The 14,481-nt window shown below is 42.1% G+C and overlaps 1 protein-coding gene across 2 annotated transcripts in view; it reads right to left on the bottom strand.

The window, feature by feature from the left end:
• The window catches only part of RANBP17 (RAN binding protein 17), a 253,220-nt gene that overhangs the window by 202,048 nt on the left and 36,691 nt on the right, over window positions 1–14,481 (bottom strand). For both annotated transcript variants that reach the window (XM_089477831.1, XM_089477830.1), the window contains exons 12-13: window positions 12,256–12,449; window positions 3,571–3,676 (exon numbers count right to left, since the gene is read on the bottom strand). In XM_089477831.1, the coding sequence (XP_089333957.1) occupies window positions 3,571–3,676; window positions 12,256–12,449 (300 nt within the window). The remainder of the gene's footprint in view (window positions 1–3,570; window positions 3,677–12,255; window positions 12,450–14,481) is intronic.

Below are 14,481 nucleotides of genomic sequence, written 5' to 3'. Positions count from 1 at the left end.
GATTGCAGAGACAGCAACATTGGGATGCAGGGTGGCATGGGGACTCGGCCAAGGACACGGCGCTCCACAGGGTCGCGAGCCTCCTCCTCAGGAGGGGAAAGCTCGATGTCCAGGGCTCGACACATCTTAATGATGTGCTCGCTGAACGAGCGCACATCATCAGTTGGGGACGAAGGACTCGGATGGTGCATCCCTTGAGGAGACGATGGGTTGGAGGGGCCTCGTCGTCATCCGACGGCACCCGCAATGGCAGCAAGGGCTCTTGGTCGGAGTCGGAGTCCGAGGTCAAAGGGATGTCCAGGACCCTGACTCGGGTTGAACAGCGAGCCGGAATCTGAGGGACCACAGGCTCTGCAGGAGGGTGACGAGGTGCCGACGTCGAAGCCACTGCATGCGAGGAGGTAGGTCTGTCTCCCTGGGAAGCCACCGGGCGCAGGTTCAGCCTGGTAAATTCCCTGAAGGCGGTCTCCCTCGGCACTGACATGTAGTACCTCTGGGTCTTGGTATCAAAGAACATGTCAGTGTCCGGCTCCGGTGGCTCATCCATGTCAGCGTCCGGTTCCATTGGTTCATCCACCTCCGAATGGAGGGAGGGAGGAGACAACACTCTCTGAGGGGAGGCAGGCGCATCATCATCGACGCGGGCGAAGTCTTCCACCGCCGGTAGCGGCGTGGCCAGCGAGGCGGCCGCCTGCGATGAGGCGGGGTCATCCGGGCGCGAAGGGGCTGGTGCCGAGGCCTTCTTTGAAGGGGAGCGTTGCTTATGAGAAGCGCGCTCCCTCACCTTGGGCGGGCGCTCCGACCCGGTGTGGTCCTTGGTGGATTTGGACCTTTTGGGTGCGGATCCTTCAGCCGTCTCCTTGTGATGCCTCTTTTTGGAGGATCGTGGCGTCTCGGCTTGATCTTCGGGGGGGAAGAAGGGGTTGTCTGGCAGGTCGTGCAGGACGACAGCTCCCTTGGAGTGGGGCTTGGTCAGCTTAGCCTTCTCCACCGGTGCGGCCTTCCCCGAAGACGATACCTCCGTCTCGGACAGCTTGGAGGTGTGTCGAGATGCCTTCGACGACGCCTTGGAGGACGGAGGCGAAGCGAGCCGGACCTCCTCCTTCGCGCGCGAGCCCTCCGGGGACGGCTTCCTCCCGGATCTCTCCTTGGGCTCAGGACCCTCAGTCCCCGAGGTTTTCTGGGGGCGCTTGGAGGGTTCGTCGGTGGCACTGGGTCTCGGGGGACCACGGGCCACATCGGAGGTGGTGGAAGACTGTGTCCCGGCCGGGACAGACACCACACTGGACACGCTGGCCCGGGATGACGAAGCAGGCGGCGCAGTCAAAGGGGCCGATGACGGGCGGGAGCCTCCGTCCTGAACCTTGCCCAGGGCAATAGCCGAAGTCAGCCGGGACTCACGGTTTTTCTGGGCCTGGGATGACAGGGACTTGCAGAGCGGGCAAGCCCTGGCATCATGGTTCTTGCCCAAGCAAAGGAGGCAGGAGGAATGCGGGTCTTGGACGGGCACCTTGCCCCCGCAAACATCGTACTTCTTGAATGGTGCGGGCATGATTCCGAGGTCGTCAAAGCCAGGGGAAAATCCAAAAATGAGGTCAACAGTCCGAAAGTCCGAAGTTACCAGGGGCGGGAGACAATAGAATGGTCAAAAGACGGTCCGAGGTCTAAGTGAGAGTGATTCCAAACAAGCTAAAGAGCGAGCGAAGTTCCCTGAAGCAGCTAGCGTGGCGGAAAAAAGGAACTGGGGAAAAGAGCGGGAAGGCAGGGGCCTTATAATGGGTGGGCGGAGTTACCGCCAAAAAGTTTCTATATGTTGCAAAGTAAACTTTGCCCAGTGATTCCAGTAGGTTCCGAGCAGCACTGCGCAGGCGCAGTGAAACCCATTTGTATGATTCGCAGAGACCACGAAGAAGAATGAAAGTGTGTACTGTTGACTGGCTGCTACTGCTTCCAGATAGTGATAGAGGATCATATAGCAAGATATGCCTTCAACATGATCCTGTGCATGAATACTGAAGTCATGATCCAAGACTCCCTTTGTATATGGTAACTGCTTTAAGTTCTAAACAATTTGGTCTTTGCCTATAACCTATATTCTGAATAGTGACTTTTTCACAGTAATAATTTGTGATCTAGCATAGCTTCATCTTAGGATCGCCATAAGTTAGAAATAACTTGAAGATAAACAACAATAACAAAGAGCTTAAACCAGAAATCTCTCATTGGAAGGCTGATCTCTGTAGATAGAAAAGGGAATGCTACATTCAACCATATAGTTGGTAAGCAGCACAAACCATCTAATTTGGCCAGATTAAGTATCTGGTTTGAATTTGACTAATCAACAGAACAGAACATCAGGCCTATTTAGATGCTTTGTTTGGACTCCAGACACTCATTATTAGAAAATACATTTCCAAGGTCCAGTTCCCAATATTGCCACATTGGGCCACATCCCTGCCCTAACACTTTGAGAAATCAAGTCGTTAAGTACTCCTTTCTGTATTGCTACCACTTTGTTGTGGTCAGAACAGATATAACATCTTACTATACAAGTGATGTGGTGGCTCAGTGATTAAGATGCCAGTTCTGATGATTGGAATATCAGAAGGTTGGCAGTTCGAGGCCCAAGTGCTGCATGATGGGGTGAGCTCCCATCACTAGTCCCAGCTTCTGCCAAACTTGCAGTTCAAAAGCATGCCAATGCAAGTAGGTAAATAGGTACCACTTAAGTGGGATGGTAATAGCGTTTGGTGCAATCATGCTGGCCACATGACCACCAGAGCAGTCCTCAGACAACACTGGCTCTTCGGCTTAGAAATGTAGATGAGCACCGCCCCCTATAGTCATTTACGATTAGACATTCGTGTCAAGGGACTACCTTTACCATTACCTTTATACATGTGATAACAACAACTAGTTTGGGATTTTTATGAAAGTATTACACAAATCCATATAAAATCTTTCAGCAGACAGTAATTATAAGAAATTCAATGGATCTATTATATTTACATGATGCTGGGGGCAAACAAGGCAAAGCAATATAGAAAATACTATACCTGCACATCAGGGCTATCAAGGCATTCTTATGTTCTTACCAGGCAATTGTCATTGCAGGTTCAAAGTTCACAGTAAGTCTGATTAATAACTTGGCCTTGAAGACTTGAACTCTTGGCTTTGAAGTCTTAACCTGAGCTGGAAACTAACATATTTTGCTGCTTATGACAAGTGTCAAGATGGTATTGCTCTCCATCTTAGGCAAACTAGCAAGCAAAAGCTTAGGATCTTTCGTCATACCTCACCTGGATGGCAAATCCAGAACATGAAGAGTAGAATGGCTGGGATTTAGGATGAATGGTTCGAAGATTTCCTCTACTGCCTCTAGTATCTGACGCCAAGGCACTTGCTTTAGATTGTATAATAGCATACAGTACTGAACACGTAATATGTAGACTACTTGGGAACTCACTGGTCTATATCTGAGGGGTTTGGCCTTCAAAGGATCTTGTCTCAATAAATAATTTTTAAAGCATACCCTTTACATTTCTAATGATGATAAAGATACACACTTACCGACAGGATAATTCACCATCCATGGCATCATGTTCATCAGTACTGGTGTATGTTAATCTTCCTCCTACAACAGTTCCAACAAGATATACAAGCCAGGCTAAGCGTCCTAGTGAGGGGGCAGGAAGAAAATGCAAGAAATTATAGTACAGTTTCAGAAAGCACTTGAATGTTTTCCAGATTGTTCTGCAAGTGTTACTGATAATTGTGGAAATGAGGAGACAAATCAGAATATACTCATTTGCTTAACAATTCTGATAAAGAACTGGTATATTATTATGTCACAGAGCTTTGGTTTTTTACCATCTTGCACTTGCTATCAAGTTTAACTTTCACAAGAAACAGGAAAATGAGGACAAAACTTGGAAATTTAACAAAAAGCTTAGATTGGTTTTAAGATTTACTAATGAAAATGTTGATATTTGCCAATATTTTCCACAATTTTCTAAAACATTAAACACTGCTGCTAAAGATCAACAATCACCTCATACTCATCCAAAGTATCACCATTTTTTCATGACATCATCTGGAAAATCAGCATTTGTTTACCTGTGAAATGGCAGTTTTTTGTACAGAGGGGCTGAACATCTTAGACAGCTTCTGGAAATCACTGTACTTCTTTCTGTGTCAACAGTCTAACTAGAAGCCTGATTCTGAAGACTTCAAAAAATTCTTCCAATTATTTCTATTGAATCCCTGCCTCATTCGCACCTGCTTAGAAGTAGTCTCAAACTGTGGCAGGACCATAACCTTTCAGATCTATATATAACCTCAAATCAGGCTGCGAACTAGTTGTGAATACGTGAAAGCCTCTGTCATTTTGGTGAATCAAAGACCTTTTCCACGACAGCAACAAAAAGACCACCTCTCTAGTGGATCTCTTGGCAGCTTGTGATACTGAACACCAGACTATTCCTTGGGACCACAGTGAAGGGATGCCAACACAGGAGAGATGAGGTCAGAGCGGTGGGCAGATGTGATAAAGCGTGCAGCTGAATGCTGGACAGAAATTAAAGGACGGAGGTGAGAAAGAGGAAGCCCAGCCAGGAGGACATGAATTGAACATGAGCTAGCAGTGTGATGTTGCAGCAAAGAAGACAAATGTTATTTTAGCCTGCATTAATAGAAATATAGTCTCCAAGCTGGGGGAAATAATAGTCTCACTATATTCTGAGCTGGGCAGGCCTCATCTACAGTATTATGTTGAGTTCTGGGTGCCTCATTTTAAGAAAGACATAGACAAGTAGAATGCGGTGGCTCAAGTGGTTAAGACACTGACTCTGTTGAATGCAAAGTCAGCAGGTTGGCAGTTCGAGGCCCAGGTGCCGCATGATGGGGCGAGGTCCCATCATTAATCCCAGCTTCTGCCAACCTAGGAGTTGAAAGCGTGCAAATGCAAGTAGATAAATAGGTACCACTTTCGTGGGAAGATAAACAGCGTTCTGTGCAATCATGCTGGCCACATGATCACAGAATAGTCTCAGACAACGCTGGCTCTGGCTTAGTAATGGAGATGAGCACCGCCCTCTACGGACACCTCCCCCTACGGACACAACTTGATAACCTGGTCAAAGGGGAATACCTTTATCTATAGACAAGTTGGAGCACGTTCAGCAAAAGGCAACAAAGATGACAAGAGGCAGGGAGAACAAAACATATGGTAAAAGGTTGAAGGTGTTGGGCAAGTCCAGCTAAGTGAAGAAAAGACAGGAAGGTGACATGCTTGCACTCCTTAACTAACAAAGACTGTCAGAGAAAGGAGAGGCAAGCCTGTACTCTGCTGCCTCAGGGGTTGGACCAGATCTAATATTCTTAAGTTACAGGAGAGTAGATTTTGATTGAGCAATAGAAAGAACCCCCTGACAGTAAAAGTGGTTTGGAAATGGAAGCAATTCCTTAGAAAGGTGGTGGGGTCTCCTCATATGGACATCTGCAAAAAGAAGCTGGACAGTTACCTGCTGGGGACATTTAGGCCTGTGCCAAAATAAAGCTGCTTCGGGTCTCTTTGGAGGTATGCTGTTTAAATGATGCATGTGTCCTAAGAATCCGGAAGCTGCACCAAAGCTGCCCTCCAGTGCTTAAGAATGGAGTGTGGCTTTGGCGTGACCTCCGGACTCTTAGGACCCATGCATCTTTTAAATAGCATACCTCCAAAGAGACCCGAAGCAGCTTTATTTTGGCCTGTCTGTAACAGGCCTTAGTCTGAGATCCTGCATTGAGCAGGGGGTTGAACTAGATGACTCTCTGATTCTACAAATTCAGGCCAGCCTTGCTATCCTGATACTGCTGTATACTTCTACTTAGCTGTACACCTCAGAAGTAGAGAATGCTTTCTACACATACATACACACAAAAGGAAAGCAATTGCAGAAATCTTTTTTCCCCTGACACTGCATGCCACAAACCCCTATGTCAAGGTGGGCTACCATGCAAGGGTGGTGGCCAGTTTTCACCCCTGTGGCCTCCATTCTGAAGCTGTACTGGCACATTTGGATACACCAGAAGTGATATCACATCACATCTGGAGAACACTTTTGGATGGTGATTAGGATGTTATGGGATATGGACAATCTCTAAATCATTGCATCTTCAACTGATACAACTGTATGGTTTTCTGGTTAGTTTTCAGATTTCATAAAAAGATTACCTAGAAATTGGTGTGAATTTTCCTCTTAAAATAGAGAGTTGGGGAGCTTTGGGAGCTGCCAACAGGACTTGGGGGCAGCAGACGTTGGGTCGAAGGCTTTCATGGCCGGCATCCATGGTTTTTTGGGGGGTTTTCAGGCTATGTGACCATGTTCTAGAAGATTTTCTTCCTGACGTTTTGCCAGCATCTGTGGCTGGCATCTTCAGAGAAATGCTAGCCACAGGTGCTGGCGAAACGTCAGGAAGAAAATCTTCTAGAACATGGCCACATAGCCCGAAAAACCCACAAAAAAACCAGCAGACGTTGGGTTCAAAGGCCATATAGGGGCCATGGACAACACTTGCCCCACTCTTGTACCACGTAGATTTGAAAGCCTCAATGCTGTCACCGCCTCCAGTTTTCACCCGCCTTGTGAAATTCTCCAAGCTACAGGCTTAACTTTCTCTAATCACAATTCCACTTCTATCTGCTAAACAAATGTCATGAAAAACAAAACATATTTCAACTGTTGCCTATCTGTCAATGTTCTAAATCGCTTGGCCAAAAAAATCAAATGTGTTTGAATGAACCCAATTATTTTATGAAAAAATGTGTTTAAAAAAAAGCTGACTTAAAATGTAGCAGAACAAAAGTTAGTGATTATTTTTAACTATTCATAATACCGCGGGTTTCAAACAAATTTCAGATATAAATAGACTGCCTTTTCTACTCTCCAATTCTCTCTCCAGCCAAAAAATACTCAGCACATTCCAATATTCTCATTCACTCATCCATTTTTTCCTCCCAGACTTTACCTATATACAAGCCTATAAAACATCTTGCCATGTTTAGTCTAAAATTCCAGTTGGTACAAACAGTACCAAACAGTCAAGCATCACAGATACATACCTCTGTAACGCCCAAGCTTAATTGCTGTAATGTTTTCCATTTGGAGTTGCCCTTTAACATGTTTTGGTAGCTTTGCCTCATGCAGATGGTCATCTCCTGACTAATGTCTGGAGATTTGCTCATTGTCATCCAATTTTTCACTAACTACATTAGCTTCAGAAAACATATCCAGAAGCAGCAGTGCTGGCTATACAGCAAAGTACAATAACATCCAAAATCCACAAAACAGCAGTACTTTTATTGGGCCAAACAAAATGTATAAAACAGAGGATGAATGCATTTGAAACTCCACTATCTTCTTGACTAGGCCTAGGGAAATCAATGTTCTTCTGCCTAAGGGGGAAGGTAGTCTCACACAGGACAGAGGTGGCCTGGATCTCAAAGAAAGTTTCTTTTTCTGTTGCTAATGGAATTTAAATTTCATTTCCTGGACTTTACAACTCTTTGTCTTCCAGAGCCCAGATGGTCAAAGATGAAGAGTGAGCTCTGCCTACATGGATATCCTTCCATACCATCTTAACTGAGAACAATAACATCTTGACAAAATATAGGCCTCTGACTCTAATGTTGTCTTTTTCTTTCTTTCTCCTATATGGTTTTCAACACCTTTGCCATTTTAAATCCAGTATCACCATGTCTGAATGCTTAAATACTGACAACACTGAAAATTACAAAGCTATAACATGGATTTATAACCTCCTCAAAATTTAAGATTAAGTTACAAAGTACCGCTGTTGGCACACTGTCTATTCAGCTAATGATATTGTGTTGGTCCCTATCCACAGAAAATAAAATTCATTTTCTACCACATTTTTTGTGCTTACTTTTCTATTAAAAACACTGAGTATGCTTGCTTTTCCAGCTGCTTAAAGAGAATATTTTTTCTTTACCAAAATAATTATTGCTGTAATAATCTGTAATTATGTTTTATAACAGCAATAATCCCAAAGAAATCAGTCATTACCATAGATCACAAGTAATCGTTAACTACTGTTAATGACCCATTTCTTGGGGATTATTGTTTTAGTAAACCATGACTGCATCACAATCGATACAGAGCAAGACAATATAATAAAATGAGGTCTTAATATTATATTAACTTATTTTGCAACATTAAAAGCCATTAAACATCAAAATTAAAGTGTGTATAACTAGGGGAGGTAACATTTATTGTTCTGTGTTAACAAAAGTATTTATTCTAAAGAAAACAACATGGATACTATGTTAAGAATGGTACAAATATAAAATAATGCCAACATTTGCTGCCAAAAAACTCCTTAGGGATTCAAAATAATTGAAAATAGCTAACTGCTTTGATCACACAGCTTCAGTTACAAAATATCTGGAGTGCTTCATTTTCCTAAACCATTAAATGGATATTGATTTCAAAAGGTATGTCTTCAGTTTTAATTATGATCATCTCTACTGTATATTGTTTTACTACCATTGTAAGTGCTGTTTTTAAAGTATCTCTGTCTTCTTTACAATAACCATATAAAAAGGTTATTCCAATACTGCAGCTTGACTGCAGTGTGGGTTGAAGCCAGAATAAAAGTGATTTGCAGATTGCCACCTGGTAAAGATGAGCATCCATACTTATGTAGTGACACTGCTTCAAAGGGACAGAAACCATGCAATCATTAACAAAGCATTAACTTTATTCCACTGCGATTTAGGGAGTAAGGCCTTCAAAGTTTAATATCCCTGCTAGGCCCCTAACATCTAAGATTATACTACCGCTTCCAGCAGAGCAACTGTATTACAGAATATTGCAGCAAAATGCAGCAGGTTTGTATTTTGCCAGTACTGATTGACCAGTTAAATCAGAAAGTTGTTTACAATGAGCATTCTGTAATATAACAGCAATTTAACCTGCTACTGCTGGAGGTAACTTTGTCTTTTGGACTTTGCTCTTCCTTGGTTTTTCCAGGTCACACTGGTGAACTGACAGATAAAGCCAAGTAAGTTGGAAAGAGGAAGCAAAGTTCATTTAGGGAATACTGAATCAGCAGACGATAGGCACTGAAAAGCTGGTTGGAGGACTGTACTCTGCATGCGACACTAGAGACTTGACAGTTAGCCAGCAACACCATCTGTGACCTCTGGATCAATGGCTTAACTGAACAGAAATCAACTTTATATGTTCATGTGATAGAACATTCCGTTTGGCACCTTCTCTCCTTGAATTTCAATTCCATCTGCTCATTAGAGGAACTGATATGTAACTTTAAGAATGGGTGCCCAAATGTGCTTATTTACTCTACCTTCTCATACCTTCTCCCTTTTGTGCACCTTTACATCATTAAGCTTGCATACATGAAGTGTCTTGTTTATACAAAAGTGTCTTGCTTTTTCTGAGAACTTTTTTTGGCCAAAGAGCAAGATTAAAATAGTAGAGAAGGAAAATTAGCAGAATTTGCAAATGCATTCCAGAGTTAAGACATAATAATTTTGTAAACTTATTTCATGTCATCACCTAGCATTCAAGAATCTCAAGAGTACAGCGCGCCCGCGCCATACGCGGGCGTGCCTTACACGGCCTTGAGCATATGCGCTCAAGCCGCGGGGTGCACGCGGGGCGGCGCGTCCCATTCAATTGAATGGGCGCACGCCTGTTGCGCCCTGCGCGTGCTTGTTGCGCCCTGCGTGCACCCGCACCACCGCACACGAGCCCCATTGTTTCCAATGGGGCTCGAGCATAGGCGGAATTCGCCTTACGCGGAAGGATCCGGAACGGATCCCCCGCGTAAGGCGAGGACGGACTGTACTTCATTAGTCCGACAGATTTATATTGAAGCAGCAGGTCTTTCATATATTCATCAAAGAACAGTAAGCAAAGTGTAGGGATAAATGGAGGATGCATAACAATGGGAAAATAAGCTTTCGGAATTCCCAACATTGTTTACTGAATAAGGTACTAATTCATGCATGACTTGAAATTATGTTAGCAGTGGGGCAGCTACATTGGGAATTTGTTGTTGTTGTGTCCCTTCAAGTCATTTCCCACATATCACAGTTCTAAGGTGAACTTATCACAGGACTTTCTTGGCAAGATTTGACCAGCAAGTGTTTGCCTTTGTTTTCCTCTGAAGCTGAGAGACTCTCTCCCAAAGTCATCCAGTGAGTTTCCATGGTCAAGTGGGAATTCAAACCCTGGTCTCCCAGAGTCCTTGTCCTAGTCCAACACTCCAACCACTATGCATCATTGGCACACAATTATTCAGGATGGTAAAATCCAAAGGAAGTTTTGAAGAACTCCAAAGATCTCTCAAACTGGCCTGCTGGGCAATAAACTGGCAAAAGGTCCTACATTCATATTGACAATTAGTATGTACAGTAATAGCATCAGAACTGGCTGTGAATAACAAGAAATAAATCTTTTGAGTTGTAATGCATAGCTCAAAGGGAGTAAAGTTAACTCAATTAGTCTGTTTGGATAGCACAACTAATTAGAATTCTCACAAATTCTGTCTTAGAACAAGCAACCAACTGATCACCCCTACTACAAATAAGACCAGCTACTCGGGATCACTTTCTTCCATACAATCCACCCCACGCACTTAGGTCCTCTGGGAAAACCTATTAAACCAATAAAGATGAGATTGCCAGCGGTTACCTTAGGATATTTTAATTGGCTGCTCCCAAACTATGGAATGGCCTGTCAGAAGAGATCCGGAATATTACCAACCTTGACAGCTTTAAAAAAGCTGTCAGGATGCATCTCTTCCGACAGGCCTTCCCTTGGTCACCCACTGATATGGACTAGCATACAGAGAACCCCAGGATGGTCATCTCTCTGTCGTTTGATTGTTTGGTTTAATTAATTTAGACACTATTTTATTATTGGCTCTGTGAATTATAGGTTGTTGTTTGGAGGGAGGGATAACGTTTTGTTTTTTTGTATTGCTGCATTTTATGGTATTTTACTTCATTGCTGTATTTTTTGTAAACTGCTTAGGGAGTGCTTAAGTGCACTGATAAGCGGTATAGAAATGTACTTGTTATTGCTATTTTACTGTTTTATTGTTATATTTTACTGTGCTGTAAGCAGCCTCAATCCTGCTGGAGAGCCAGGGGAAAATAAAATTTCTATTCTATTCCTATTCTATTCTACTCAAACCACAGACCTTTTGGGGTTTCTTTGTTTAATAACATAGCCAACCTTGACAGGACCCAGCATTCTGGCTCATTTCTCCCACAACAAGCCAAACAAAGAATCCTAGAAGCAGCCATCAGTTCTTTCTTCAACTAAGGTCTATGTTTAAAGGCCAGAATATCACCTCTTGTAAACATGTAGTGAGAGTGATTGACCAGCATGCTCATGGACAGTAAGCCAGGATTACACCAGAAACTTTACATAAAACATGAGAACTACCTGTTGATATGGCAATAGCCAGGACATTATCTGCAGTTAAATAATGCATCGATGCCCCCATCACTGGAGATGTGTGATCTGCCCATGGTTATACATATCTTTATTACACCCCATTTTGTTTATTGTAATCATATAATCTATGTGGATTTGGAAAACATTTAGAAACCTAAATGAGTCAAAAATGCTCTAACTGGGGATGGTTAGAGGGAACAGATAACTCTCACTGCAATAGTTTCATTCCATTTCCAGACACATCTTAAAATGCTTGTTATGGTTTTAAAAAGCCAACAGGATTTTGGTCCAGAATATCTAATAGGCTCCATATTCCTATATGCACCTCCCCACATTTTGAAAATCTTGGGGAAAGACTTTCTCTCAGTCCCACTACTTTAACAAGCAAGTATCATGAGGCCACAGGAGAAGGCTGTATTCAGTGGTTGTTCCCAGGTTGTGCAACTCTCTTCCATGGGAGGTTAGGCTGGCCTCAGATCTGCTCTAAATATCTGCAGGTAAAATCCTTTTTATTTATACAGGATATTGTCCATTAACTGGTTGTTGCTGTTTTTAATTCACTACTATCTGATAGTTTATTTAATTGCTTTTAATTATGTGCATTGATTTTAATAATATTTTGTTTTAATCTATGCTGTAAACTGCCCTGGAAGAAAAGTGTAATATAAAATAAATAACAAATTATCCCCACCTGTGCCAGCAAAGTTTAGCAGTAGAAAAAAAGTGGCTGCCAGTAATTATATTTGAAAATATAATGCATACTAACCTTCTTGAATTGAGATTGCCAGGGGATTTCTACTAGAAGACTGCAACAGCTTCTGGTAGTTTTGTGCATTTTGGTCAAACAGCTGTACAAGAAGAGCACATGTTTTTTCATATTCACATCTGCTAACTGTACACAGTTGCTCCAGCTGCTGGAATACTGTGGCTGTATCATCCAAGGGATCATCCAAGCCATCCCTAGAAAATATTTTTTAAAAGTAGTATCATTCTAGGCAATGTGAAAAACAGTACAGTGCTTATTATCCTTTGATTTTGTGGCATGAATTTTAAGTCTTATAGCTTACGCTTTTATGTTTTTACCAAAAAACTACAAATTGAAATCAACAGTATTCCTTTTGTTGTGTATTTCAATGTTTTTGATCTTCAAAATGTAACCTATTACATCCAACAGTAAGTCAAAGATTCGTTTGGATAAAAATGTGGATATACAGTTTATAAGCAAATGGGAAAATAGAAGAAAACTAGAGACATGTATGGAGTGTATATTGTTATTAGGAGTTGATGATTCTGGAATTATTGGAATTAGAAACTTTCTGCAAATATAAAAAAGAAAATGTTTATGAATTTTTCACGCAGACCTGTAAACCACTCAAGATAGTAGGATAATACATATGAGATGAAGAGGATAGAAATATAGTTAAGGAGGAATATGATATGAAATGCTGTAAACACAGTAACAGGAAATGTACAGTGGGAGGTGTGGGGTATAGGGGAGAATAGAGATGTATATGATAAGACATGATTTTAAATGTGTAAATATTAAGAAAGATTTAATTTAAAAAATGCAGCCTATTATACCCACATATTAAACTGGAGTAAACTGATTACAGTAACATTTTTCTTGTCACATCTGTATGTAAATGAAATCAATACAGTTGCTAATCCATGAAAATAAAAATATACACAAGTGAGGAGGTGCATACAGGAACATGCAGACCACTGTATACACCTGTCTGTATCTTACAGATATAACTGGCCATGTCACTGAGCTTGACACCACAAAATTTGAAAGTGTGCTATTAATTGTTGCACAAGTTGCAGTGTCAACTTTCAGGTTGAAATTCAAAAGGGGGGAGTATCACTAGAAAGGGGAAGCAGTAGTAACACATCAGGAAATAAAGGCTTGTTGGTATTTTGTGTTTCCAACTTATGGCGATCCTAAAGCTATGAACCTATCATGGGGTTTTCTTGGCAAGTTTCTTGAGAGGGAAGTTACCATTGTCATCTTCTGAGGCTGAGAGAGTGTGACGGGCCCAAGGGCATCCAGTGGCTTTCCATGGCCAAGTGGAGATTCAAACCCTGGTTTCCAGAGTCATAGTCTAACACGCACCACACTGGCGCTTGGAAATAATGGCAGATGCCTCAAATATTGGAAATAATGTTAGATGCCTCAAAATCTGAGTCATTCATGCACAGTTTCAAATCAAAAAGTCAAAATTCCAAAGGGAAAAGCTGCCTTGAAACATAAAAGAGGAACCTGCCATAAATTATTGGGACATGGTAATATGTGTGTTAGTGTGTGTGTGCGTGCGCACTCTCAAGACATCTGTCAGCTTGGCAATTCCATGAATTTTATAGGGTATTCTTAGGCAAGAAAAACTCAAGGATTTACCAGTTCCTTCCTTTGAAATATAGCCTAAAGCACCTGGTATTCATTGATGATCTCCTGTCCAAGTACTAACCAGGACTGACCCTATTTTAGCTTCCAAGATCAGATGGGATCTAGTGCCTTTAGCCAACACCTAAAAACTTGGTTATTGCCTAACCAGCAGTGCCCAGTTGAAAGTCAAAATTCCAAATAAAGAGCATCTAGGAATCAAAACAAACAAACAACAAAATGAGGTTATCTGCTACAAGACATTAGGGATTTTTTTTAAAGAACCAGAAAACAGGTAAGGACTCCTTAAGATACTGCTGCTAAGATTCCTGATGCAAGAAAAAAGTTAGGAGAGGGCTGAAGTAGTGCTGCTAAATGGGGAAAAGGGGAAGGTCTCTCTAGGTACTGCTAGAAAGATTCTTGGATGTTAAAAAAAAAGTCGAACAGGAAAACAAGAGTCCTCATGGACTCCTTTTGAGGTATTAGGTACAGACCAAAGCAGTGCTCGGTAAACTTCAGCTAGTACAAAATAAATATACATGTAAAACACAAATACACATGTAAAAACATCAGGTTTGAAACAGTACAGCTCTACCCATGGAGACTACTACT

Source organism: Sceloporus occidentalis, unplaced genomic scaffold (genome assembly GCF_023333645.1).
Source record: "Sceloporus occidentalis isolate IW3139 unplaced genomic scaffold, rSceOcc1.0.p SCAF_12, whole genome shotgun sequence".
Classification (NCBI taxonomy): domain Eukaryota; kingdom Metazoa; phylum Chordata; class Lepidosauria; order Squamata; family Phrynosomatidae; genus Sceloporus; species Sceloporus occidentalis.
The sequence above is the reverse complement of the archived record's forward strand: the minus strand, read 5'-3'. Positions and strand labels throughout refer to the sequence as shown.